The sequence below is a fragment of the Salvelinus fontinalis genome, unplaced genomic scaffold (assembly GCF_029448725.1).
Source record: "Salvelinus fontinalis isolate EN_2023a unplaced genomic scaffold, ASM2944872v1 scaffold_0285, whole genome shotgun sequence".
Classification (NCBI taxonomy): Eukaryota; Metazoa; Chordata; class Actinopteri; order Salmoniformes; family Salmonidae; genus Salvelinus; species Salvelinus fontinalis.
In genome coordinates this window covers 29,328-55,307 of record NW_026600494.1, presented here as the reverse complement: position 1 = coordinate 55,307, position 25,980 = coordinate 29,328, and the positions used below count along the sequence as shown (strand labels likewise).

Sequence of the window (25,980 nt, the reverse complement as noted above, 5' to 3'; positions counted from 1 at the left end):
TTAACAGTTTGGATAGTTACCACATTCAGCACTACCCTCTGTGTGTAGTGGTGGTAGTGTTTTCAGCTGGCTTGGTCCAGAGTGGACTGTTAATGTATAAGTTATTATAGGTGAAGATTTTAAACATCCTTTTGAATATGTATTGGTGCAGTGGTGAACCAAAGAACATCAATTATGAATGCAGGAAGCTCTGGACAGGTGCCTGGGTGAGCTAGGCCTGTAGGTGGTTGAGAGCTCGTTGCTCGGCTCATCTCGTACCTGGACATAGGGAGGAGGAGGGTGCAGGGAAGAGGGTGACGGTGACTGTCACTTTCTGGACATCGACATGGCAGAAGAGAAAGCCACAGGTTCCCTGGGTGCCAGCACACTCCTGGACCTTGACACAGATCTGGCGACCCAGCAGGTGCAAGGCGAGAGTACTGACCTGGAATGGTAGGCTCTCAATGGTTGACTTTATAGAGGGTTTATTATGGTTAGATTTATTGGCGGCTTTATGGAACTATCTATATCACTTTACACTTTCCATAATATTCAGCCTAGGAAAACCATTGTCTGTTCAAAGTGGCAATTTGTTTTTGAGTCCCAGAATTAGAATGAATAGAATTAGAATTCATTTAATTCAATCAGAATTCTCTCTGGTTTATTCCTTTCCATTCTGACTCTGTTTTGAGTGAGCTAAACCAGTTCGGATGTGCACCAGTACTCTAGAACCAAGCTACTCACTCACCTCTTCTTTATTCCCAGAATCCCCAGAGGTACTATGGTCTGGGGAAACATAATCTCTTGGAGGTAAGTAACAGTACCTGTAGGTTTATCTAGCCTAGAACAGGCAGAACATCACCTTCCTACTTTCATAATATCAGATTTGAAACCGTTCACTCATTGTTTTTGATTCTCCATACATGATGCTATTTTTTGTTGTTGATTAACATTCATATAATAGACTAATATAAATGTCTTCTTGACTTGGACATGTAGCCTTAGTGACTTTCCTCATATACCACTGCTTAGCTGCCAAACTGATTGTTCCGGACTAGCACCTGATCTATATACAGATACAATATGGAAACAATTGAATTAACTTTGTCTTTGCAGCTTCCTCTGGAGTCGCTGGTGTGGATCTTCTGGGATATGCTGCATGTGGACGGGAAGAGAGGCTACTGGAACCTGTCTCTGGTCACAGCGGAACCTTCCGTACCATCCTGAGAAAGCTGTCATCAAGGCAAAGAGTGGCTCCTTTGAAGAATATAAAATATATTTTCATTTGTTTAACACTTTTTTTCAGTTAATACATGATTACATATGTTAATTCATAGTGTTGATGTCTTCACTATTATTCTACAATGTAGAAAATAGTAAAAAGAAAAACCCTTGAATGAGTAGGTGTGTCTAAACTTTTGACTGGTACTGTATATGCTTTTTAAAACTATAACCGATAAAATGTTTCATAAATGAACATGGGTTTGGATGAGAACCATAGGAATACAGAGGTAGGTATTCAAAATGGTCTGGCACCTTGGCCAATTAAGCTACAAGGCCGAACTTTAAAACATTCAGCTCATCCTAACTTAAAATTCTTTAAAACTGAAAGACTATAACTATATATTTGCATAAAATACTCTGCAAACGTAACTATTCAACTGTTCAAGTTAGAGACACCAAACCAATTTTCACATGTTCAGGCCATCCTAACTAAAAAAATATTTAAAACATTTATAAACTATAACTACAAATGTGCATAAATTAGCATATCCATAAAATGGTACAGCTGTTGTCGGAGTTTAGAGTGACGAAAAGTAGCTAGTTAACGTCAGCTAACGGATTTCTTGTCTCGTCAATGAGCAGCCCAAATGTAGCCGTTGCTATGTGTACACACGCAGAGGAGCGCATGGGGCAGTGCAGGAAGCAAGGGACAGACCGAGATTAGCTATTGATACTAATTGAGGAAGTTACTGTGTTTCTAATTATGTGTTGAGAAATCGGGCTTCGGTAGGGTAGGGCATGAGCGTCACCAGCATGGGTAGGGCTCGGCCTAAAATGTCATGCCTCTGCTTTTCTTTTCATTCAAATAGTTAAAATACCACTAAAATACTTTTAAAGAGCTGTCATCACTAGATGTATCATCACATTTCCCTCCCCAAATAATAGCCTAAATGTTTCTAATTCATTATGAGTTCCTCCCTTCCACCACAACAGCAAGTCTTCATATTCAGAAAGCATTTTCTATCTCACTTTGAACAACCGACCTATGAAGACTCTGTACTGTTTGATCATTACATCCTCATTAAACTAAAATCAAACTTCATTGACATTTTTACAAAATGCATCTATTTATCTGAAACCCCCAGCATGGATTGAATTGCTTTGCTTTCCTACGAGTGTTGTCTACATGATCCTGCCTTTTATTACCATCGTCTGACAGATCTTTGTCCTATCTCTTCTTTCAGTTTTCACACTCAACTGTAGTTTAGACATTGTGATCTTACTGCCCCACAATCCAAAGCAATACGGTTGATATAGTAGTCTGTCAAAGTAATCAGACCAATTGTTTTACTAAATATAACTTTGACTACAGTGCATTCAGAAAATATTCAGACCCCTTCCCTTTTCCACATTTTGTTACACTACAGCCTTATTCTAAAATGTATTAAATTATAATTTTTTCAATCTGCACATTACACTATAATGACAAAGTGAAAACAGGATTTAAGAAATGTTTGCAAATGTATTAAAAATAAAAAAATCAGATACCTTATTTACATAAGTAATCAGACCCTTTGCTATGAGACTAGAAATTGAGCACAGTTGCATCCTGTTTCCATAGATCCTCGAGATGTTTCTACAACTTGATTGTAGTCCACCTGTGGTAAATTCAATTGATTGGACATGATTTGGAAAGGCACACACCTGTCTATGAGGTCCCACAGTTGACAGTGCATGTCAGAGCAAAAACCAAGCCATGAGGTTGAAGGAATTGTGTCGAGGCACAGATCTGGGGAAAGGTGCCAAAAAATGTCTGCAGCACTGAATGTCCCCAAGAACACAGAGGCCTCCATCATACTTAAATTGAAATAGTTTAGAACCACCAAGACTCTTCTTCTTGGTCGCCCGGCCAAAGTGAGCAATCGGGGGAGAAAGGCCAGGGAGGTGACCAAGAGCCCGATGGTCACTCTAACAGAGCTCTAGAGTTCCTGTGTGGAGATGGGAGTACCTTCCAGAAGGACAACCATCACTGCAGCACTCCACCAATCAGGCCTTTAGGGTACAGTGGACAGACATAAGCCACTTCTCAGTAAAATGCACATGACAGCCCGCTTGGAGTTTACCAAAAGGCACCTAAAGGACTCTGACCACGAGAAACAAGATTCTCTGGTCTGATGAAACCAAGATTGAACTCTTTGACCTACAAGCCAAGTGTCACGTCTGGAGGAAACCTGGAACCATCCCTACGGTGAAGCATGGTGGTGGCAGCATCATGCTGTGGGGAAGTTTTTCAGTGGCAGGGACTGGGAGACTAGGCAGGATCGAGGGAAAGCTGAATGGAGCAAAGTACAGAGAGGTCCTTGATGAAAACCGGCTCCAGAGCACTCAGGACCTATGACTGGGGCGAAGGTTCACCTTCCAACAGGACATTGACTAAGCACATAGCCAAGACAACGCAGGAGTGGCTATGGGACAAGTCTCTGAATGTCCTTGAGTGAACCAAGCCAGAGCCCGGACTTGAACCCGATCGATCTCTGAAGAGACTTGAAAATAGCTGTGCAGTGACGCTCCCCATCCAACCTGACAGAGCTTGAGAGGATCTGCAGAGAAGATCGGGAGAAACTCCCCAAATACAGGTGTGCCAAGCTTGTAGCGAGAAGACTCGAGGCTATAATCACTGCCATAGGTGCTTCAATAAAGTACTGAGTGATGGTCTGAATACTTATGTAAATGTCATATTTCAGTTGTATTCATAATTTTTTTTGCAACGTTTTCTAAAAACCTGTTTTTTTCTTTGTCATTATGGGGTACTGTGTGTAGATTGAGGGGGGGGGGGGACTAAAATGGGGGAACATTTTAGGATAAGGCTGTAACGTAACAACATGTGATAAAAGTCAAGGGGTTTGAATACTTTCCGAATGCACTATTTAAAGTAAATGCTTTGCTTTAAATAGTAAAGTAAAACTGGTTCAACTTCTTCCACTTTAAGGACCTAAAGGAAGCCCCATAGCTTTACTTAATGTAAAGTTACCATCTAGTTAGCAAGTTCTTTATACAGTTTTGTCATTTATAATAAAAATGATATATTCAGATGTTTGTTTTTAATCTTTCTACTGTTACATTGTTCAGCGTTAGAGTGTATTCTCAGTGTGGTGCTTCAGTTAGTTTTGAGACTACTAACCCTTAGCCTTCTCTCTTGATTGACTTATTTTTAACTGAAGGAATACATTTATTCCTTTTAAATTCAGGTTGTATGCTGATTCTGTATTTTTTTACTTGAACTTATTAGTACAATTGTTGAAGGACAACGTGAGCTTGTTATATTTGTATTCACCTAATTGAAAGGCAAATTATATTTTTTTAACAATTTGATTCCTTTTAATAGCAGCAACAATATGATACAGCAGCAGGTGGCAATGTTGGAAGGTTGAACTAAGGGAAATCTTGTGTGTGTAACCAACCTTTATTTTGAAAAGCAAACTTTTTTTATTTTGAAGAACGATCCAGGAAGTAGCGGAACAAAAACAACAACAAAAATTGTGTTCAATGCTCTATGGTGTGAACTGTGTAGTCTGAAGACGTTGACTTTACACTGCAATGCAAATTACTATAACATAAGTGTTTAACATAAACATAGCGCTAAGGAGATGTCCGATACTGTCGCATTTCATGCTCAGCTAGCCTCCATCGTCGAGGTTTTGGCGAATGCAGCCGTTGCCGAAATCTGCAAACTTGTAGATGACGGCCATGCTGCTTTACGTTTGGAAATTTCCCATAGTCGGAAAGAAATCGAGAACTTGCGGAGGAAGCTGGTTTTGACAAAATGTCAGACTTCTCGACGGGGCACAGAAAGATTCGGAGCCCTGCGACGCACAGTTCACAAGCACGTGGACACTAATCATGTTGCCCGGGGAAGAGGGAGCTTTGTAGGGAAGTCGACAGGCAGACTTGGATATTGTAGGTTTTTTACCTTATTTAAACACGTTCAAAAACATGATTGGTAATGTAGAATCTATAACGTTTATGGGGGTTTCTCTTGTTTGGTGCAGTGAAGAATCGTTTTGACGACATTGAAGAGGGCAACTTTATGCAGGATGTCACTACCTGGAAAGACGCAGGACGCACAGCGACAGACCATAATGGTGGCATGCAGGTCAGTTGTCCTAGACATGGTCAAATGTATTGTTGTTTAATCATATTTCAAGTGCTGTTGTGGATATGTTATTAATAAAAAGGTTTATGATGAATACAAAACACAGATGGCAGATATGCAAGAAGAAACTCATGTCAAAATGGAGAACCTTGACACCAGTACAATAGAAGGTATTTTTTGTTGTTGCAACTAATCCAATCTATGCAATTTACATATTATGTTAAGTAAAGCTGTCCATGTTTATTGCAGTATTTCATTAACTTATTGGTCATTACCCATAACTAATAAATAAAGCAAAGAAGAATCAGTCTCCACTACAGGAAGCTGATGCTGTGCTGTGCTGTGCTTTACTTTTCCCCATTTCAGAGATTGCCCAACCGGTCAGTGAGAGCAGTGAGAAGATCATTGTAGCAGAACCAGGTTCTTCATCATGTACTGAAACCACAGACCTTCTGGACCAGCAGGGCAACAGACACAGAGCTCCAGACACCTCACTCAATATAGAACCTGAAAACCAGACCTTCCAGCATCCAGCGTCACAATACAACAGAGCAAGACAAGACCATCAGGTTGCTGAGGGTGTGACCTGGGAAACTGACCATCAACCCATAGAATACAGCCTGTCCCAATGGACAGAGAACCAAGAGACTGACAACCCAACTGTGAATGTTCCTCATAATGCAGGGCCAGACTCCAAGAGGCTGTCTGGACATCCAGAGAGGAGAGGGGTGTCTGGTAACTCTGGGGTCTGCATGTCTGCTTCAGGCTCTCTGGACTGGCTGCCTGATGTGGTGATGGTGGACTCAGTTCCCATTAAAGTGGAGGCAGATATGAGTTCAGAATGGAGCCTAACTGGCCAAGAGGCGACATCTGGAGAGGTCTGTTCAGACGGCAGGCAGCTTGTGGACAACAGAGGAAGAGGGGGAATGGAGTCTGGACAGACAAAGTGTCCCCCTGACACTCAACATGCAGAGCAAGGGAGAACTGTAGGATCAAGGTCCAAGTTGCCAGATTTCAATGGACTGTCCACCCAAAACAGCTTTTCATCCCCAAGGGTTACTCTTCACCAGGTTCCCCAAAGAGGGAAGCAAGCCCCCTTTCCGAATTTCAACAGAGGCTCCACTTCTTCATCGAAAGGCATAGAAAAGCAGCCGCAACAGCTGACGTCTCACTCCACCAAGAGATATCTCCGTTGCAGCCTCTGCGGGAAGCCCTTCCCCCAGGCGTACCTAAGCAGGCACATGCGGGTCCATACGGGGGAGAAACCGTACGGCTGCAGCCACTGCACCAAGCGCTTCTCCCACAGCCACCAGCTGAAGAGGCATGAGAGGGTGCACACCGGAGAGAAACCGTTTCAATGTGTCTACTGTGGGAAGTGCTTCACCCAGTCCTGCCACATGAAGAAGCACCTCCTCGTCCACACTGGTGTCAGGACACAGGACGTTGTGCTGCCCTAAGTGTTCCAGGGTGAAGTTCAGACTAGATACAGATCTAGGATCAGCTTCCTCTCCCACAATCCTAACCTTGACAATTAGTGTATTTTTTTTCTTCTTTAAACTGACCCAACATCAGCATCTAAGGGCAACTTCACACTACTCCTCCCAGTGTAATGATAGGCAGGGCCTGAAGTTTTTCCTCACCACGTGACCAGGCCAGGGAAAAACTCCTGGCCCTAGTTGTAAATGGAATGTCTCAACGCCACTGTGGTTTATATATGAATACTGGGTCCATGTGTTTTCCACTTTGAATGGTTTCCTCATTGAACACTTCCCTCTGTGTGTAGTGGTCGTGTTTTCAGTTCAGCTGGCTTGATGCTTGGTCCAGAGTGGACTGATAATGTATAAGTTATTACAGAGGAAGATTTTAAACGTATTTTAGTCAGTTAGCAGACGCTCTTATCCATAGCGACTTACAAGAGCATTTAAGGTTAAGTGCTGTGCTCAAGGGCACGTCGACAGATTTTTCAGCTTGTCGGCTAGGTGATTCCAACCTGCGACCTTTCAGTTATTGGCTCAACGCTCTTAACCGCTAGGCTACATCCTTATGAATTTGTTTTTGTTCAGTGGGGAACCAAAGTACAATAATTAAGACTACATTTCCATTAACTTGTCAATAAGACAGATTCCCTATCAGACTGATAGGCTGTAACGATGTAGATGGATTTCATATCAATGTGAACAGAGTTCAGGAAGCATTGGACAGGTGCCTGGGCGAGCAAGGCCTGTTGGTGGTTGAGAGTTTGTTGCTCGTCTCTGTTCGTACTTGGACGCAGGGATGAGGAGGAGGAAGGCGCAGGGTTCCCAGACGCCAGCGCACTCCTTGCCCTGGAAACGGACCTGGCGACCCAGCAGTTGCAAGGAGAGAGAGAGTGCTGACTGGAATGGTAAGCTGTCAATGTTTGTCGTTTATACAGGGTTTAATATGGTTGGATTTGTAGAGTTCTATAAAGCCGTCTTGATACCCCTCTACCCTTCCCATCATATTCTGCCTAGGAAAACACTTTTGTATTGACAGTTGCTATGAGATTTTGAGTCCCATAATTAGAATCCATAGAATGGTCCTTTGGAGGAAGGATTTTTGGGATATATTTGACATTTGTATCCTAAAGCGTAATTAGTTGAAGTTTGTATATTTGTGACATTTTGGCCTTACCCAGTACTCCTTTTAAAGACGCCATGCTTCAGTTGTAGGTGCTACAAAGCAACATTTAGTGTCATATACAACTTTACTGCTTGCTCTGTATTTTGATTAGTATTTTATAACACATTTCTTGCATTAATTTGTGAATATTTACAAATATGAATATTGAAAGTATACGTATTTTTTTATTAGGCTTTTACATTTTTTTTTACAAACATTGTCAAACATGATGTACTTTACAGGCAATTCAAAGTTCTGTTAGCTCAATACTTTAAAGTTATGGCTTCTTTTATAGAGACACTTTGGCATAGTAAACAATGTAACCAATCACAGCCCTCCTTTTAAGTGTCATTGCACATCCTGCAAATCAAGAGCAGAGGTGACTATTTTGAATCCATTTTCACATTCACTCTGTTGGTAATGCTTAAAAATGTGTTTTACTCTAAAAGTAGCAGAGATTCCACTCTGTATCTTTGATATGCCCATAGTGTATTATGTTTGCCAAATCAAAAGTGGGATATTTTCACTTCATGCTGTTATTTTTCTACATTCCGAAATGTATGTAAGAAATGTTATTGAAATCAAAATACATATGACAGAGCAAGCAGTTTAGCTTCATATGACACCATATATTGGCATGTAGCACCTACAGATAAAACAATATGGAGTCTTACAGGAGTCCTGGGTAATGTCAAATTCGAACTATAGTTAGTTATTTCTAAATCATGCTTTAAGACACTGTTAAATGTGTATATATATATATATATATATATATATATATATATATATATATATATATATATATATATATATATATATATATATTACTCAGCAAAAAAAGAAACGTCCTCTCACTGTCAACTGCTTTTTCAGCAATCTTAACATTTGTATGAACAATCTTAATATTTGTATGAACATAACAAGATTCAACAACTGAGACATAAACTGAACAAGTTCCACAGACATGTGACTAACAGAAATGGAATATTGTGTCCCTGAACAAAGGGGGGGGTCAAAAGTAACAGTCAGTATCTGGTGTGGCCACTAGCTGCATGAAGTACTGCAGTGCATCTCCTCCTCATGGACTGCACCAGATTTGCTAGTTCTTTCTGTGAGATTTTACCCCGCTCTTCCACCAAGGCACCTGCAAGTTCCTGGGACAGTTCTGGGGGGGAATGGCCCTAGCCCTCACCCTCCGATCCAACAGTTCCCAGACGTGCTCAATGGGATTGAGATCCGGACTCTTCGCTGGCCCTGGCAGAACACTGGCATTCATGTCTTGCAGGAAATCACGCACAGAATGAGCAGTATGGCTGGTGGCGTTGTTATGCTGGAGGGTCATGTCAGGATGAGCCTGCAGGAAGGGTACCACCTGAGGGAGGAGGATGTCTTCCCTGTAACGCACAGCGTTGAGATCGCCTGCAATGACAACAAGCTCAGTCCGATGATGCTGTGACACACCGCCCCAGACCATGACGGACCCTCCACCTCCAAATCGATCCCGCTCCAGAGAACAGGCCTCAGTGTAACGCTCATTCCATCGATATTAAACGCAAATTCCGACCATCACCCCATGTCACAGATAAAACCGCGACTCGTCAGTGAAGAGCACTTTTTGCCAGTCCTGTCTGGTCCAGCGACGTTGGGTTTGTGCCCATAGGCGACATTGTTGCCGGTGATGTCTGGTGAGGACCTGCCTTACAACAGGCCTACAAGCCCTCAGTCCAGCCTCTCTCAGCCTATTGCGGACAGTCTGAGCACTGATGGAGGGATTGTGCGTTCCTGGTGTAACTTAGGCAGTTGTTGTTGCCATCCTGTACCTTTCCCGCTGGTGTGATGTTTGGATGTACCGATCCTGTGCAGGTGTTGTTACACGTGATCTGCCACTGCAAGGATGATCAGCTGTCCATCCTGTTTCCCTGTAGCGCTGTCTTAGGCGTCTCACAGTACGGACATTGCAATTTATTGCCCTGGCCACATCTGCAGTCCTCATGCCTCCTTCACCATGCCTAAGGCACGTTCACGCAGTTGAGCAGGGACCCTGGATATCTTTCTTTTGGTGTTTTTCAGAGTCAGTAGAAAGGCCTCTTCAGTGTCCTATGTTTTCATAACTGTGACCTTAATTGCCTACCATCTGTAAGCTGGTAGTGTCTTAACGACCGTTCCACAGGTGCATGTTCATTCATTGTTTATGGTTCATTGAACAAGCATGGGAAACAGTGTTAACTTCACAAATCTTCATTAGAAAGTGTTTATTTGGATTTTTACGAATTATCTTTGAAAGACAGGGTCCTGAAAAAGGGCAGTTTATTTTTTTGCTGAGTTATTTATATATATATCTCAATCAACAATCCTTCCTATAATGGGCCCTTCTATGGATTAAATTGAATGCAAATTAAAAGTTTTCAAGTTTTGTGTGGATTCACCCATAAATGTCTTCTACAGTTTGACTTGTAGCCTACTTAGTGACTTTCCTGTCTTCTGTTCAACGACAAACACTTTATCGATATAGGCAACTAAAACACTAAAAGCACAGTTGCTTGCAGCTTCCTCTCGAGTCACTGGTATGGATCTTCTGGGATATATTGTGTGTGTGGAGGGGAAGTGAGGCAACTGGAACCTGTCTCTGGTCTGCAGAACCTTCAATACAATGCGGACAAATTACATTTTCAGGAAGTACTCCACAGGGAAGGTTAGTATCAATAAATTCCTTAAATCTGAAAAAGCCTATGGGATACAGGCACATTTTTTAAAAATTAATTAATTCTATATCATGGAGTGCTCTGAGGACAGTTTCATGAACCATGTTTCCATAAAAAAATATTTCCAGATAAAGGAACGTCTTGAATCTCATTCTGTGATTGGTTGTTACGGTCTTACAAACGTCATTGTATGTCAACACTGTGCAAACACCTCAAAAAGTGCCTGTGTCCCATAGACTTAAGATTCTTTACTTGTGCATTCATATTCCATGTATTCCATTCTGGTTTGTCTGACAATCTGTTCTGTTCTGTGTTTATTTTCCAGAGATCAGATCCTGAACCCCAGTAGTTACTGAAAGGAGAAGCCAGTACATTGTGCTTACAGGTTACTGTGAAGGACAACATAAACCATTATATGCTTGCTGCTCTTCTTACACCTCTATTACTAATAAAACGTTTATTTACAATGTTCTCGTTTATTGTAAAAACATAAAGCTACATGTTATTTAGGTGTTTAGCTATTACTCAAGACTATCAAAAATCCCTTTGGCTATTTATATACAGTACCAGTCAAAAGTTTGGACACACCTACCCATTCCCAAGTGGGCTCCAGAGTGACGCAGCGGTCTTAGGCACTGTGTCTCAGTGCTAGAGGTGTCACTACAGACTGGTTCGATTCCAGGCTGTGTCACAACTGGCCGTGATTGGGAGTCCCATAGGGCTGCTCACAATTGGCCCAGCGTAGTCTGGGTAAGGGTTTGGCCGGGGTACGCTGTCATTGTAAATAAGAATTTGTTTTTAACTGACTTGCCTAGTTAAAAAAATATACTTTGAAAGTTTCTTCAAGTGCAGTCACAAAAACCATCAGGCGCTATGATGAAACTGGCTCTCATGAGGACCACGACAGGAAAGGAAGACCCAGAGTTACCTCTGCTGCAGAGGATAAGTTCATTAGAGTTAACTGCACCTCAGATTGCAGCCCAAATAAATGCTTCACAGAGTTCAAGAGACATCTCAACATCAACTGTTCAGAGAAGACTGAATCAGGCCTTCATGGTTGAATTGTGGCAAAGAAACCACTACTAAAAGACACCAATGAGAAGAAGAGACTTGCTTGGGCCAAGAAACACGAGCAATGGACATTAGACCGGGGGGAAGTCTGCTTTGCTCTGATGAGTCCAAATGTGAGATATTTTGTGAGAGGTAGAGTAGGTGAACGGATGATCACCGCATGTGTGGTTCCCACTGTGAAACATGGAGAAGGAAGTGTGATGGTGTGGGGGTGCTTTGCTGGTGACACTCAGGGATTTATTTAGAATTCAAGGCACACTTAACCAGCATGGCTACCACAGCGATACGCTGTCCCATCTGGTTTGCGCTTAGTGGGACTATCATTTGTTTTTCAACAGGACAATGACCCAACACACGTCCAGGCTGTGTAAGGGCTATTTGACGGAGAAGGATAGTGATGGAGTGCTGCATCAGATGACCTGGCCTCCACAACCCAATTGAGCTGGTTTGGGATGAGTTGGACCTCAGAGTGAAGGAAAAGCAGCCAACAAGTGCTCTGCATATGTGGGAACTCCTTCAAGATGGTTGTAAAAGCATTCCCCAAGAAGCTGGTTAAGAGAATGCCGAAGAGTGTGCAAAGCTGTCAAAGGAAAGGGTGGCTACTTTCAAGAATGTAAAATCTAAAATATATTTTGATTTGTTTAACACTTTTTTTGGTTACTTCATGATTCCATATGTGTTATTTCATAGTTTTGATGTCTTCACTATTATTATTTTTTTTTCAATTTAAAGTTTTATTAAGTTTTCAATCAACCAACCAAACACATTCCACATTCACAGATGTGACTTAAAAAAAAAAAAAATAATAATAATAATAATAATAAAAAATTGTTTTATATATGTATATATATATATATACATACATACATATATATATATACATACACACATACATACATACATACATACACACACAAATAATAATTATAACAAAATTTAAATTATAAAACTTGCAGCAGCACTATCAAGGTTCTTATTAGCTATTTCCAGCCTTAGCTGAGATGACGAGCCAATAATTAGTTTTTAGATTTTACAGCACCTTACACAACACGCATCTGCTCATCTCCCTGATTCCCCTATTCACTCTGTCCAATTTGAAATATAGTTGAGTAGTGGAGACCAGAGTCTATCAAACTTGGGCTGTCTCTTGTGGAGGTCATAAGTGAGCTTTTCAAGAGGGAGAAAGTCAACAATCTGGTCAATCCACATTTTAAATGTAGGAGAAGTATTAGAGGCCCACAATAGAAGAATACATTTCTTAGCAAAGTATGTAATGGTCATGAGCAAATTTTCTCTGTCAGGATCAAGAACAAATTCCTGCTGGGCATTAAGAAGATAGAGACACGGGGTCATATCAAACTGTACATCTAGTATTTTCTGTGCAGCAGTATGTATAGATTGCCAAAATCTGGCAATCTTTCTACAGCTCCAAAATACATGCATATAGGTTCCACTTTCAGAGGTACATCTATTACAGTTAGGAGAAATGTCTGTTTTCATTTTATGGAGTCTCAGGGGAGTGTAATAAAATTTGTACAAAAATTTGTAATTAGATTCTGTCATTTTTACATTAGTAGAGGAGCAGTATACCCTGTCGCAAACCTCCGCCCATAACTCATCACTGATAGTCAGACCAAGGTCCTTTTCCCATATTATTTTCAAAGGAGTAAAGGAGGAGCCTCCTTTCTCAGAAAGGAGTCTATAGATATAGGATATTTTGCCTTTAATGGATTGTGCTGTGACAAGAAGGGTTTCAACTTCATTCAACTGAGTTCTAAACCTCCTCTTGGAAGTAAATGAGGAGATGACATGTCTAATTTGTAGATATTTAAAAAAATGGGATCTTGGCACATTGAATTCATTGCAGAGCTCTTGAAAGGATTTCAGTGTAGTGGTCTTCTGATGAAATAGGTCTGAAAAGGTCCTGATTCCTAGAGTATGCCAAAGATTAAAGTTGGCATCTCTCAGGGCTTTTGGCAAGTCTGGGTTGCCTACTATAGGCGAGTGAGAACATATTTGGGAGGAGATGCCCAGGTATTTCTTACAGTCCCTCCACGCTCGTAGGGTACTGTAAATCACAAATGTTTTGGCTATGTTGCCCACTTCACTAAAGTTATCAATGAATATAGTTGAGCTTAGTGGCAATGAACCACAAGATTGGGCTTCTATCTGGATCCACGTTGACTCTTGTCTGTTTGTGATCCATGTTAGCATGTTGCGGATTTGGGCAGACCAGTAGTACAATTGAAGGGAGGGAAGGGCAAGACCACCCTTAGATTCAGGTTTCGATAGAGTGGAGAGCTTGATCCTAGGTTTTTTATTGCCCCATATAAATTTGGTGATGCTTTGGTTAATTGTTTTGAAAAAGGAAGCTGGGAGATAGCATGGGAGCATCTGAAATAAATAGTTCAGTCTAGGGAGGATGTTCATACGGATTACATTAATTCTTCCTACTAAGCTAATTGGGAGGGAGATCCAGGTTTGGAGGTTGTTCTTGATTCGATCCAGGAGTGGAAGATAATTCTCCTTGAAAAGCCTATTCAGATCTGGTGTTATGAATATCCCAAGGTATTGAAACCCCTGTGTCTTCCATTGGAATGGGCATAGTGTCTTCATAGAACTGGTGAGTGTAATATTGAGAGGGCAGACAGTGGATTTGTTAAAATTAATCTTATAACCTGAAAACGTGCCATACTGAGCAATTGTGTCTAAAATGGGAGGAAGGGATTTCTCAGGGTTGGATATGTAGAGCAAGACATCATCCGCGTAAAGCGAAATCTTGTGCTGCCGGTCGCCTGCAGGAACACCCATAATACTTGGATTGCTCCTTATCAACTCTGCCAGAGGCTCCGCCCCCAACAAGTAGAGCAGGGGGGACAGCGAGCACCCTTGTCTTGTGCCCCGTCCCAAAGGGAATCTGTCAGAGTTCAGTCCGTTAGTAGTCACCATGGCATTTGGATGAGAGTATAGTGATTTGATCCATTTAATAAAGTTTGGGCCCATGTTGAACTTCTCTAAGACTGAGAACAGAAAGCTCCACTCCATCCTGTCGAACGCCTTCTCAGCATCCAGTGAAGCCAGCAGGACAGGGGTCTTCTGTGCGTTTACTTGATCAATAATATCAAAAAGACGGCGAATGTTATCAGAAGAGTATCTGTCTCTAATAAATCCCGTCTGGTCCGCTTTTATTATTTTGGGAAGAAGAGTGTTTAGTCTTTTGGCGAGCAATTTGGTAATTATTTTGCAGTCGAAGTCCAACAAGCTTATGGGCCGGAAGGAGGAGCAGGATAGGGGGTCCTTGTCTTTTTTGAGCAACACTGTAATGCGAGCTGTGTGCATTGAGTCTGGGAGAACTCCGTTTTTGCAAAAATCCTCCAGCATTGGCATGAAAATAGGGCTAAGCTGGGGCCAAAAAGCTTTGTAGAATTCTCTGGGGAATCCATCTGGGCCTGGGGACTTGTTAGGTGGCATGGAGGTAATTGCCTCCAGGATCTCCTCAGGGGTGAAGGGGGAGTTGAGATCTTCTTGGTCGGTCTCTGATAGTTTAGGTAGCGAGATTCCCTCTAGGAAGGAGTGGAGTTCTGCCTCCGTGTGTTTTCTCTCAGAGGTATATAGTTTGCAGTAAAACTCATGAAAAGTTAAATTGATCTTTTTTGGATCATATGTGACCTCATCCTCTGCTGTTCGGATAGCCATAATTGTACGCTCTGACTGCTCTTTTTTTAATTGATAAGCAAGCAATCTACTAGGCCTATTGCTATACTCATGGTATTTCTGTTTAGTAAAGAAAACTTTTTTTTTAATCTCCCGAGTATAGTCCAAATTCAGTTTGGCTTTGGCTGCTTTAAGTTGACTCCAGGAGGTGCTGTCTGGGGATTGTTTATGTACTTTTTCACAGCGTTCCAGCTCCCTCTCCAGATCTAGCCTGTGTGCTTCCATTGCTTTTTTCTTAGAGGAAGCATATGCAATTAGATGACCTCTTAGTGTGGCTTTAGCAGCGTCCCACATTGTGGCCGGAGAAACAGGAGAATCTTTGTTGTCTTGTGTGTAGTTGTCTATCCATGTAGTTACCAATGTATGGAATGCTTCGTTTGATAGCATGGAGGTGTTGAATTTGCAGCTCTTTGATCTCGGGATGTTTTTGCAGAGGTCAAAGCGGAGGTGGACAAAGGCGTGATCCGAAAGCGCTATGGGTCCGATTGTACACGTGGCTGAATTTATGAAACTCTTTGGGATAAAAATGTAATCTATACGGGAGTAGGTGTTATGGACATTAGAGTAGTATGTATAGTCCATAGCTGAGCTATTAGTCTCTCTCCAGATATCTATCAGTCCCGTCTCTTTAGTAAGAGAGTTCAACATCTTTGCAGATCTAGGATTTGTGGTGGGGACTTGAGATGATTTGTCTAGGGTTGGGTTCAGGGTACAATTAAAATCTCCGGCCAACACTCCAAAGGAAACACAATGCTCATTGAACAGAGTTATCATTTTCGACATAAAAGCAGGAGTATCTGTGTTAGGGGCGTATATGTTTAAGATAGTAATTGGTTGCCCATACAGTGACCCAGTTATCAAAATAAATCTCCCCTCCGGATCAGATATGTTTTTGTCAATTATGAATGGAACATTCTTATGGATAAGTATTGCTGTACCTCTACTGTTGGATTTGAAAGATGAGAAATACACCTGTCCCACCCAAGCTCTGCGGAGTTTGGCATGTTCAGCATCACAGAGGTGTGTCTCTTGCAATAGCGCGATGTCTGCTTTTTCCTTTTTTAGAGCACATAGTATCTTTTTCCGTTTTATTGCATGGCCTAGACCGTGGCAGTTCCATGTCAATAGATTTAAGGTACTAGTCATTGTCATCGAACAGTAATCGAACTTTAGTGCAAGTCATCTCTGGGTAAAGGTGGATAGTAGTTACAGCTGCGTTCACATAAAAGGAAAATAAATGGTTTACATAAAATAACAATCTCTGAACACCCCAGCCGAGTTCCCAAACAACTCGACATATCCCGTTGGATCTATTACCTCCCCGCTCAGTCACAATTCTGTGTTCCAACAACAACAAAAAAAAGACCGGGAACAGTTAGCAACGCACAACGTCTCCCCCTCCCCACCAAAGAAATGCCTCATCCTCTCCGCCCGCATTGAGTAAATGACAACGTAGCCCCCGTCCAGACCACATTAAAAAAGGGAGAAAATAAAATCAATAGCCCAGCCTACATACAGTAGGCCTAGGTTATAATATGGGGCCTATCCCTCTCAGCTAAAGGAACATAAATATAGATTGGACGGCTATAATGAAATTTAGCAGGGCGGTGGGTCTTTGGATATCGGCTATATGTTGTCTTACCTCCTTTAGTAATAACAGTAATCGCATTTAGTCAATGGTCCATTTCTCATTGACCGGGGTTGTCTTTCAAAAAACGTTTTGCCTCTTCGGGAGTTTTGAAGTGTCGCAGGGCTCCTTGGTGAAGAATCCTGAGCTCGTTTGGGTATTTGAATCCCCTAAAGATGCCTCGGTCAATGGAGCATTTCTTCACCTCGTCAAACTCTCGGCGCTTTCGGCGTATTCCAGCTGACAGGTCCTGGAGTAAGGTGAGTTTGGCGTTTCCCACTGTAATGGTGTTGGTTTTCGCCGCCTGTAGGACTCGTTCCTTGTCGGTGAATCTCAGGAAACGTATGGTGATTGGGCGCGGTGGTTGTCTGGCTGCTGGTGGGGGCCTCAGTGCTCGGTGAGCTCTCTCGAGTTCTATGGGCCTGTCGGTGGACAGGTGGAGCCACTCGGGAAGTTTGTCTTGCAGGTAGCGGATCAGTGGCATGTTTCCCTCTTCTTTTTCGCCCAGATTTAATAGAACACAATTATTCCTTCGCCCCCTGTTTTCCAGGTCCTCTGTTTTCTCTTCCAGCTGCTCTATTTTTTTTTTAGCATATGCTATTGTTTCCATGGCGTCTGTCAATAAGTTTTCCGTGGATAGGATTCGCCCCTCTGCCTCGTCCAGGCGCCCCGCGTTTATGGTTATCTTGTTGTTTATGTCAGGCAAAGCATTTTCCAGGATTGTCACCTTGCCCCCTATCGCACTGAGCTGAGCGTTAATGGCATCTAGTTTAGTGTTGAGTTCTGTACGTTGGGATCTCAGCTCAGAAAAGATGTCTTCGACAGAGTGCGAGGTTGGCATTCGTTGGGCCTCGGGGGGGAACGGGTCCTCTTTCTCCTGGCTAATGGCGCTAGCTTTTTCTGAAGCTAGCTGCTTCTTGGAGGCTTTTTCCGTCGCTAGTACTCGAGTCCGGGTAAAAATGTCACCTGTAGTGTTGCCTTTTGAAGCCGCCATGACTTTTTGACTAAAGCTAAATGAGTTTAAGCTTGAAGTGGAGGTAAGATTAGGAATTGGAAACTACTTGTGCGGAGCTCCTAGTTCATGCGGCCATCTCGTTCAAGGGTCACGTGATCCCCCTTCACTATTATTTTACAATGTAGGAAATAGTAAAACATTAAGAAAAACCCTGGAATGAGTTGATGGGTCCAAACTATTGACTGGTACTGTACTCTGTATTACATATAAAATACACTGCTCAAAAAAATAAAGGGAGCACTTAAACAACACAATGTAACTCCAAGTCAATCACACTTCTGTGAAATCAAACTGTCCACTTAGGAAGCAACACTGATTGACAATAAATTGCACATGCTGTTGTGCAAATGGAATAGACAAAAGGTGGAAATTATAGGCAATTAGCAAGACACCCCCAAAAAAGGAGTGATTCTGCAGGTGGTGACCACAGACCACTTCTCAGTTCCTATGCTTCCTGGCTGATGTTTTGGTCACTTTTGAATGCTGGCGGTGCTCTCACTCTAGTGGTAGCATGAGACGGAGTCTACAACCCACACAAGTGGCTCAGGTAGTGCAGTTCATCCAGAATGGCACATCAATGCGAACTGTGGCAAAAAGGTTTGCTGTGTCTGTCAGCGTAGTGTCCAGAGCATGCAGGCGCTACCAGGAGACAGGCCAGTACATCAGGAGACGTGGAGGAGGCCGTAGGAGGGCAACAACCCAGCAGCAGGACCGCTACCTGCGCCTTAGTGCAAGGAGGAGCACTGCCAGAGCCCTGCAAAATGACCTCCAGCAGGCCACAAATGTGCATGTGTCAGCATATGGTCTCACAAGGGGTCTGAGGATCTCATCTCGGTACCTAATGGCAGTCAGGCTACCTCTGGCGAGCACATGGAGGGCTGTGCGGCCCCACAAAGAAATGCCACCCCACACCATGACTGACCCATCGCCAAACCGGTCATGCTGGAGGATGTTGCAGGCAGCAGAACGTTCTCCACGGCGTCTCCAGACTCTGTCACGTCTGTCACATGTGCTCAGTGTGAACCTGCTTTCATCTGTGAAGAGCACAGGGCGCCAGTGGCGAATTTACCAATCTTGGTGTTCTCTGGCAAATGCCAAACGTCCTGCACGGTGTTGGGCTGTAAGCACAACCCCCACCTGTGGACGTCGGGCCCTCATACCACCCTCATGGAGTCTGTTTCTGACCGTTTGAGCAGACACATGCACATTTGTGGCCTGCTGGAGTTCATTTTGCAGGGCGCTGGCAGTGCACCTCCTTGCACAAAGGCGGAGGTAGCGGTCCTGCTGCTGGGTTGTTGCCCTCCTACGGCCTCCTCCACGTCTCCTGATGTACTGGCCTGTCTCCTGGTAGCGCCTGCATGCTCTGGACACTACGCTGACAGACACAGCAAACCTTTTTGCCACAGTTCGCATTGATGTGCCATCCTGGATGAACTGCACTACCTGAGCCACTTGTGTGGGTTGTAGACTCCGTCTCATGCTACCACTAGAGTGAGAGCACCGCCAGCATTCAAAAGTGACCAAAACATCAGGCAGGAAGCATAGGAACTGAGAAGTGGTCTGTGGTCCCCACCTGCAGAATCATTCCTGTTTTGGGGGGTGTCTTGCTAATTGCCTATAATTTCCACCTTTTGTCTATTCCATTTGCACAACAGCATGTGCAATTTATTGTCAATCAGTGTTGCTTCCTAAGTGGACAGTTTGATTTCACAGAAGTGTGATTGACTTGGAGTTACATTGTGTTGTTTAAGTGTTCCCTTTATTTTTTTGAGCGGTGTATATATTTTTCTACTGTTACATTGTTTAGAATTAGAGTGCATTCTCATTGTGTGCTTCAGTTAACCCGTAGCCTACTCTTTGATTTACTAAGTTTTAACTGCTGGAACTTATTCGTTTTAGGTTGTATGCCTATTCTGTTTGTTGTGTACTTGAACTAAATAGTAAAATAATCATTTTTGGAGGACAAAGTGTGTGTTTGATTAAATTCACTACTTCAATGAAAGTCAAAGAAGGCTGATTTAAAAATATAATAATATTCCTTTCAGTTGCAGCTACAATATGATATAGCAACAGGTAGCAATGTAGGAACTAACACAAGTCGTGTGTAATCAACCTTTATTTTGAAAAACGGTCCAGGAAGTAGGTGACATCTTGTTTCCGGAACAAGAAGAGTTGTGTGAAGAAGCGTACGGTTTATGTTGGAAACCGTGTAACTTAGTCTTAAGACGTTGACTGAACAATGCAATGCAAATTACTTTAACGTAAGCGTTTAACATAGAGCCAATGAGATGTCCGATACTGTAGCCTTTCATGCTCAGCTAGCCTCCATCATTGAGGTTTTGGCGAATGCAGCCGTTGCCGAAATCTGCAAACTTGTAGATGACGGCCATGCTGCCTTACGGTTGGAAATTTCCCATAGTCAGAAAGAAATCGACAACCTGCGGAGGAAGCTGCTTTTGACAAAATTCCAGCATTCTCGACGGAGTGCAGAGAAATTGGGAGTCCTGCGACGCACAGTTCACCGACGCGTGGACACCGATAAATTTACCCGGGCAAGAGAGAGCTTCGTAGAAAAGCCAACAGACAGACTTGGATATTGTAGGTTTTAACCTTATTTCAAAACGTTAAAATGAATGGGTCATGTGAAATATATGACGTTTGAGCGTTGTTCTTTTCTGGTGCAGTGCAGAATTGTTTTGCCGACAGTGAAGGGAGCAACTTTACGCAGAATGTAGCCAACTGGAGAGACTCAGAACGCACAGCAACAGACCGGGATTGGGGCATGCAGGTCAGTTGTCATAGACATGGTCAAATGTATTTTATTTATTTTCTCAATTTTCTAATGGTGTTGGGAATATTTTTCTAATAAAATGTTCCTGATGAATACAAAACACAGATGGCGGATATGCAAGTGGCACCTCTTATCAAAATGGAGAACCATGGCACCAGTAGAACAGAAGGTATTTTTGTTAAACTTATCTAATCTATGAAATTCACACTTTGTTGCTTGACTAATCCTTCAATGTTTATTGCAGTATTTGATTTACTTCTTAGTCATAACCCATGACTAATAAGGCAAAGAAGAATCAGTCTCCACTAAAGGTCGCTGATGTTGTGCCCCATTTCAGAGATTGTCCAACTGGTCAGTGAGAGCAGTGAGAAGATCATTGTGGCAGAACCAGGTTCTTCGTCGTCTACTGAAACTACAGACCCTCTGGACCAGCAGGGCAACAGACACAGAGCTCCAGACACCTCACTCAATATAGAACCTGAAAACCAGACCTTCCAGCATCCAGCGTCACAATACAACAGAGCAAGACAGGACCATCAGGTTGCTGAGGGTGTGACCTGGGAAACTGACCATCAACCCATAGAATACAGCCTGTCTCAATGGACAGAGAACCAAGAGACTGACAACCCAACTGTGAATGCTCCTCACAATGCAGGGCCAGACTCCAAGAGGCTGTCTGGACATCCAGAGAGGAGAGGGGTGTCTGGTAACTCTGGGGTCTGCATGTCTGCTTCAGGCTCTCTGGACTGGCTGCCTGATGTGGTGATGGTAGACTCAGTTCCCATTAAAGTAGAGGCAGATATGAGTTCAGAATGGAGCATAACTGGCCAAGAGGCGACATCTGGAGAGGTCTGTTCAGACGGCAGGCAGCTTGTGGACAACAGAGGAAGAGGGGGAATGGAGTCTGGACAGACAAAGTGTCCCCCTGACACTCAACATGCAGAACAAGGGACAACTGTAGGATCAAGGTCCAAGATGTCAGATTTCAATGGACTGTCCACCCGAAACAGATTTTCATCCCCAAGGGTTACTCTCCACCAAGTTCCCCAAAGAGGGAAGCCAGCCCACTCCCCGAATTTCAACAGAGGCTCCACTTCTTCACCAAAAGGCATAGAAAAGCAGCCGCAACAGCTAACGTCTCACTCGCCCAAGAGGCAGCTCCGGTGCAGCCTCTGTGGAAAGCCCTTCCACCAGCCGGCTCACCTGCGGAGTCACATGCGGGTCCATACGGGGGAGAAACCGTACGGCTGCAGCCACTGCACCAAGCGCTTCTCCCACAGCCACCAGCTGAAGATGCATGAGAGGGTGCACACCGGAGAGAAACCATTTCACTGTGTCTACTGCGGGAAGTCCTTCACCCAGTCCGGCAACATGAAGAAGCACCTCCTCGTCCACACTGGTGGCAGGCCACAGGACATTGGGCTGCCCTGAGTGTTCTAGGGTGAAGTTTCCCCTTGGTACAGATCTAGGATCAGCTTCCTCTCCCACAATCTTAACCTTTACCATTAGTAGAAAGAAATGCTAAACTGACCCAACATCAGTGTCTAGGGGAAATTTAACACTACTCTTCCTGGTGTAATGAAATGCAGGGCCAGTAGTTTTTCCTCAGAATGTGACCAGACTGGGGGAAAACTCCTGGTCCTAGTTGTAAGGGGAATGGCTCCACACTCATGGGTTTTCATATTTATTTTTTTATTTATCCTTTATTATACCAGGTAAGTTGACTGAGAACACGTTCTCATTTGCAGCAACGACCTGGGGAATAGTTACAGGGGAGAGGAGGATGATGAATGATCCAATATGAAAACTGAGTCAATGTGTTTTTAACAGTTTGATTGGTTTCCACATTGAACGGTTCTGGTGTGTAGTGGTTGTATTTTCAGTTTACTGGCTTGATGCTTGGTCCAGAGTGGATAGATAATGTATAAGTTATGAAGAAGACTCGATCCTGAGCTAGCCTGACGACTCACACTAAATTATTCAGCTGCTCTGTCGTTCACTACATACAGTCATTTGTGGTGATGAGGGGCACTATGGGTGTTGTACAAAATAAAGTCATCAGTGGTTGGATCGTCTCTAACCAATTAAGAGTGTCCATGCCAATGACGAATTTTCAAACCATAGCTTTAATCACTTGTTTTCTGACTCTGGCCCAACCCAATCGTTTTCTGGACCAATCAGATGGCCCTGAATGTGTTCGCATTCAGTAAAGGGTCGGTGAGGTACTCCAATCTGGACTCATTGCTCTCAAGAAACTGACGTCTGAGGGAGTGGCGTAGGGTTTGGCCAGAGCAAAGAGTTGGTAGCCAGGAAAATCCAGTAGTATCTGAAAGTAGAATCCAGTACATTGTGGTTACAGGTTCCTGTGAATGACTACATAAACCATTATTTTCTTGCTGTGTGATTGCTGCACTGCATACTGCTATTACAATGTAATTATTAGTGCGGTTTGCGAAGCACGAGACCCCACTTTAAATCTTCGTCATACTTTATATTATTATTATTTAAGCTAGAAACGCCATTCAAACTTTAAACGTGCAGAGCGGTCAGGACCAATGTGCTTGCATACAACTTTTTATAGCTTTTGTACTTTTCAAACTACTTTTTGTCCCTTATTTACTTTCATAGTTTTTATTCAACATTGTAAAGGTCCTATTGTGACATCAACTCCCAGACTTCCAACCTCCATTCACGGTTTACAATGCAACTTTTGACGCAAATCTGCAACTTTGACCACATTTCCAGCACTTTAGATTAAAACCTAGAGGGTATGACATTGAGGTCTACTTCTCTGGTATTTAAATCTGGAATCAGAACAGAATTATCTACTACCAATCAAAAGTTACAGCTGTTTGTCTGAGTTTAGAGTGAAGAAAAGCAGCTAAGGTCAGCTAACAGCTCTCATGTCTCGTCATTGAGATGCCCAAACGAAGCCGTTGCTATGGAAAAAAAGTGTCATATACCAAAATGGTAAAAAAAAAATGTAATCTACATTTACAGTATCTCCTCTTTCACCATTTAAATGATCTACTTCAAACCAACATTGATATGTTCAGACGGGCCCTACTTAGATTGTTTGTCAAAAGATTTGATACTATTGTAATGACCTGACTAGATCATAAATGAACAATTGTCCAGACAGAGAATTGAGTTCGCGAATTGACGGTTTATTAAACCAACTTTACACAGGCTACTGTTTGGCCGTAGCCCACGCCAAATAAATGGAAGATAACCCACAAGCCAATCGTGACCTTCTCTTGTGAAGGCCAGACGTAAGAGAGAGAACAAAGGCTGAACCTGGTCTTAACTTCCAATGCTCCACGCCACTCCGCCAACCACCAGGATGCCCGGCATCAGAACATTCCAGGCATTCCCGTGATTGGCAGATAGCAGGTTGATTGACATGTCGGACCCCGCGAACACTTGGTATTGGTCAGTACAACACAACCACCTACTAGCCTAACACATAACACACAGCTGTCTGTGCGGGTCGCTACACTATATATATACACAAAAAATTGGTAGAAATGAACATGGGTTTGAATGAGAACCATAGGAATACAGAGGTAGCTATTCAAAATGGTCTTGCTACATGACCAACTTTAAAACATTCAGGCTATCCTAACTTCACTCTTTAAGATCTTTATCAACTACAGATTTGCATAAAATAACTGCACCGTTCAAACTGGAGACACCAAACCAGCTTTCACATGTTCAGGCTATCTTAAATTCAAATTATTGAACTTATATCAACTACAAATATATAAATTAGCATATCAATCAAAAGTTACAGCTCTTTGTCGGAGTTTAGTGACCAAAAGTAGCTAACTAACGTCAGCTCTCTCATGTCTCATCATTGAGCCGTCTAAACGGAGCCAATGCCATAGATACTCACGCAGAGGAGCGCATGGGGCAGCGCAGGAAGCAAGGGACAGACCGAGATCAGCTATTGATACTAACAGGAAGTTACTGTGTTGAGCAATCGGGCGCTGGTAGGGCCTGAACGTCACCGGCATGGGTAGGGCTCGGCCTAAAATGTCATGCCTTTATGCTTTTCTTTTCATTCAAACTTCTGACCACTTTCCCAACAGGTTAGACAGGAACTTAGTGTATGACGTCGTCCTCTACGTCACTGCTATTCAAGTTGAAATGGTGATCAATGTTAGCCTAAATATTATTATTTATTAGAATCAACTACAGCTAGCTATCAGTAGGTCTACATACAAACCTATTATACATAGTTAAAATACTTTTTAAAGATCTGTCAACACTAGATGTATCATCATATTTCCCTCCCCAAATAATAGCCTAAATGTTTCTAATTCCTTATGAGTTTCTCCCTTCCACCACAAGAGCAAGTCTATATATTCAGAAAGCAAAAAGGTTGCAGAATCATTATTTATTTTCTCTCGTCTTATGACAGATCACAACCAGAAACAAGCATGTTAGCAAAGCTTGAATTAATGAATGGATATGCAGCAGGGGAAACGACAGGGCATCTGACTAAAGATGGACGGCATATTGCCAACAAGACAAGTCCAAAATAATATTTGAGTTTCTGACTTTGAACAGCAGACTTGTGAGTTTCCTACAATACTCTGTACTGTTTGATCATTATATCATCATTCAACAAAAATCTAACTTGATTTACACTGAATGTTTTACAAAAGTAAATCATGCATTTATTTATCTGAAACCTAAGCATGGATGATTGAGTTTCTTTGCTTTCCTTCGAGTGTTGTCCACATGATCCAGCCTTTTATTACCATCGTCTGACAGAAGATAGCTTTGTCTTTCTTCTTCCAGTTTTCACACTCACCTACTGTAGTTTAGACATTTTTGTGATCTAACTGCCACACAATCCAAAGAAATAAGGTTTATATAGTAGTCTATGAAAGTATTCAGACCAATTGTTTTGCTACATTTTAATTGTACTATTTGCTTTAAATAGTAAAGTGAAACTTGAACTTCTTCCACTACCACAAAAATACTTTAAAAGCTAAAGCAAGCCCCACAACATTACTTCATGTTAAGTTACCATCTAGTTAGCAGTGTTTGTATTTA

At 42.6% G+C, this 25,980-nt stretch overlaps 2 protein-coding genes and 2 long non-coding RNA genes across 6 annotated transcripts; all 4 read left to right on the top strand.

The window, feature by feature from the left end:
- Positions 1-8: 8 nt before the first annotated feature.
- Positions 9-2,305, top strand: LOC129845384 (uncharacterized). 2 transcript variants are annotated; one of them, XR_008758047.1, is made up of 3 exons: positions 9-432; positions 745-789; positions 1,096-2,305. It is a non-coding gene; the product is annotated as an uncharacterized LOC129845384 (long non-coding RNA). The 2 variants fall into 2 exon arrangements; XR_008758046.1 differs by having other exon boundaries at positions 9-789.
- A 2,373-nt stretch (positions 2,306-4,678) lies between these two features.
- Positions 4,679-7,635, top strand: LOC129845369 (neurotrophin receptor-interacting factor homolog). Its single transcript, XM_055913267.1, has 4 exons — positions 4,679-5,160; positions 5,253-5,356; positions 5,463-5,526; positions 5,723-7,635. The coding sequence occupies exons 1-4, from the start codon at positions 4,851-4,853 to the stop codon at positions 6,811-6,813; spliced, it is 1,569 nt and encodes a 522-aa protein (XP_055769242.1). The 5' UTR covers positions 4,679-4,850; the 3' UTR covers positions 6,814-7,635.
- Positions 7,636-7,645: 10 nt separating this feature from the next.
- On the top strand, positions 7,646-11,165 carry LOC129845383 (uncharacterized). Its single transcript, XR_008758045.1, has 2 exons — positions 7,646-10,688; positions 11,024-11,165. It is a non-coding gene; the product is annotated as an uncharacterized LOC129845383 (long non-coding RNA).
- An 8,619-nt stretch (positions 11,166-19,784) lies between these two features.
- On the top strand, positions 19,785-25,617 carry LOC129845368 (B-cell CLL/lymphoma 6 member B protein-like). 2 transcript variants are annotated; one of them, XM_055913265.1, is made up of 4 exons: positions 19,785-20,723; positions 20,810-20,913; positions 21,022-21,085; positions 21,254-25,617. In XM_055913265.1, exons 1-4 carry the CDS (start codon positions 20,414-20,416, stop codon positions 22,345-22,347), a joined length of 1,572 nt encoding a protein of 523 aa, XP_055769240.1. In that variant the 5' UTR covers positions 19,785-20,413; the 3' UTR covers positions 22,348-25,617. The 2 variants fall into 2 exon arrangements, with proteins under 2 accessions (XP_055769240.1, XP_055769241.1); XM_055913266.1 differs by having other exon boundaries at positions 20,635-20,723; positions 20,815-20,913.
- The last annotated feature ends 363 nt before the right edge of the window (positions 25,618-25,980 follow it).

Bases quoted from the DNA above. Each gene is read 5' to 3' on its own strand.
- LOC129845369 (XM_055913267.1), top strand. From the start codon at position 4,851: ATGTCCGATACTGTCGCATTTCATGCTCAGCTAGCCTCCATCGTCGAG. The intron at 5,357-5,462 runs GTCAGTTGTCCT...TACAAAACACAG, and splicing joins ACCATAATGGTGGCATGCAG to ATGGCAGATATGCAAGAAGA. The intron at 5,527-5,722 runs GTATTTTTTGTT...TCCCCATTTCAG, and splicing joins TGACACCAGTACAATAGAAG to AGATTGCCCAACCGGTCAGT.
- LOC129845368 (XM_055913265.1), top strand. From the start codon at position 20,414: ATGTCCGATACTGTAGCCTTTCATGCTCAGCTAGCCTCCATCATTGAG. The intron at 20,724-20,809 runs GTAGGTTTTAAC...TTTCTGGTGCAG, and splicing joins AACAGACAGACTTGGATATT to TGCAGAATTGTTTTGCCGAC. The intron at 20,914-21,021 runs GTCAGTTGTCAT...TACAAAACACAG, and splicing joins ACCGGGATTGGGGCATGCAG to ATGGCGGATATGCAAGTGGC.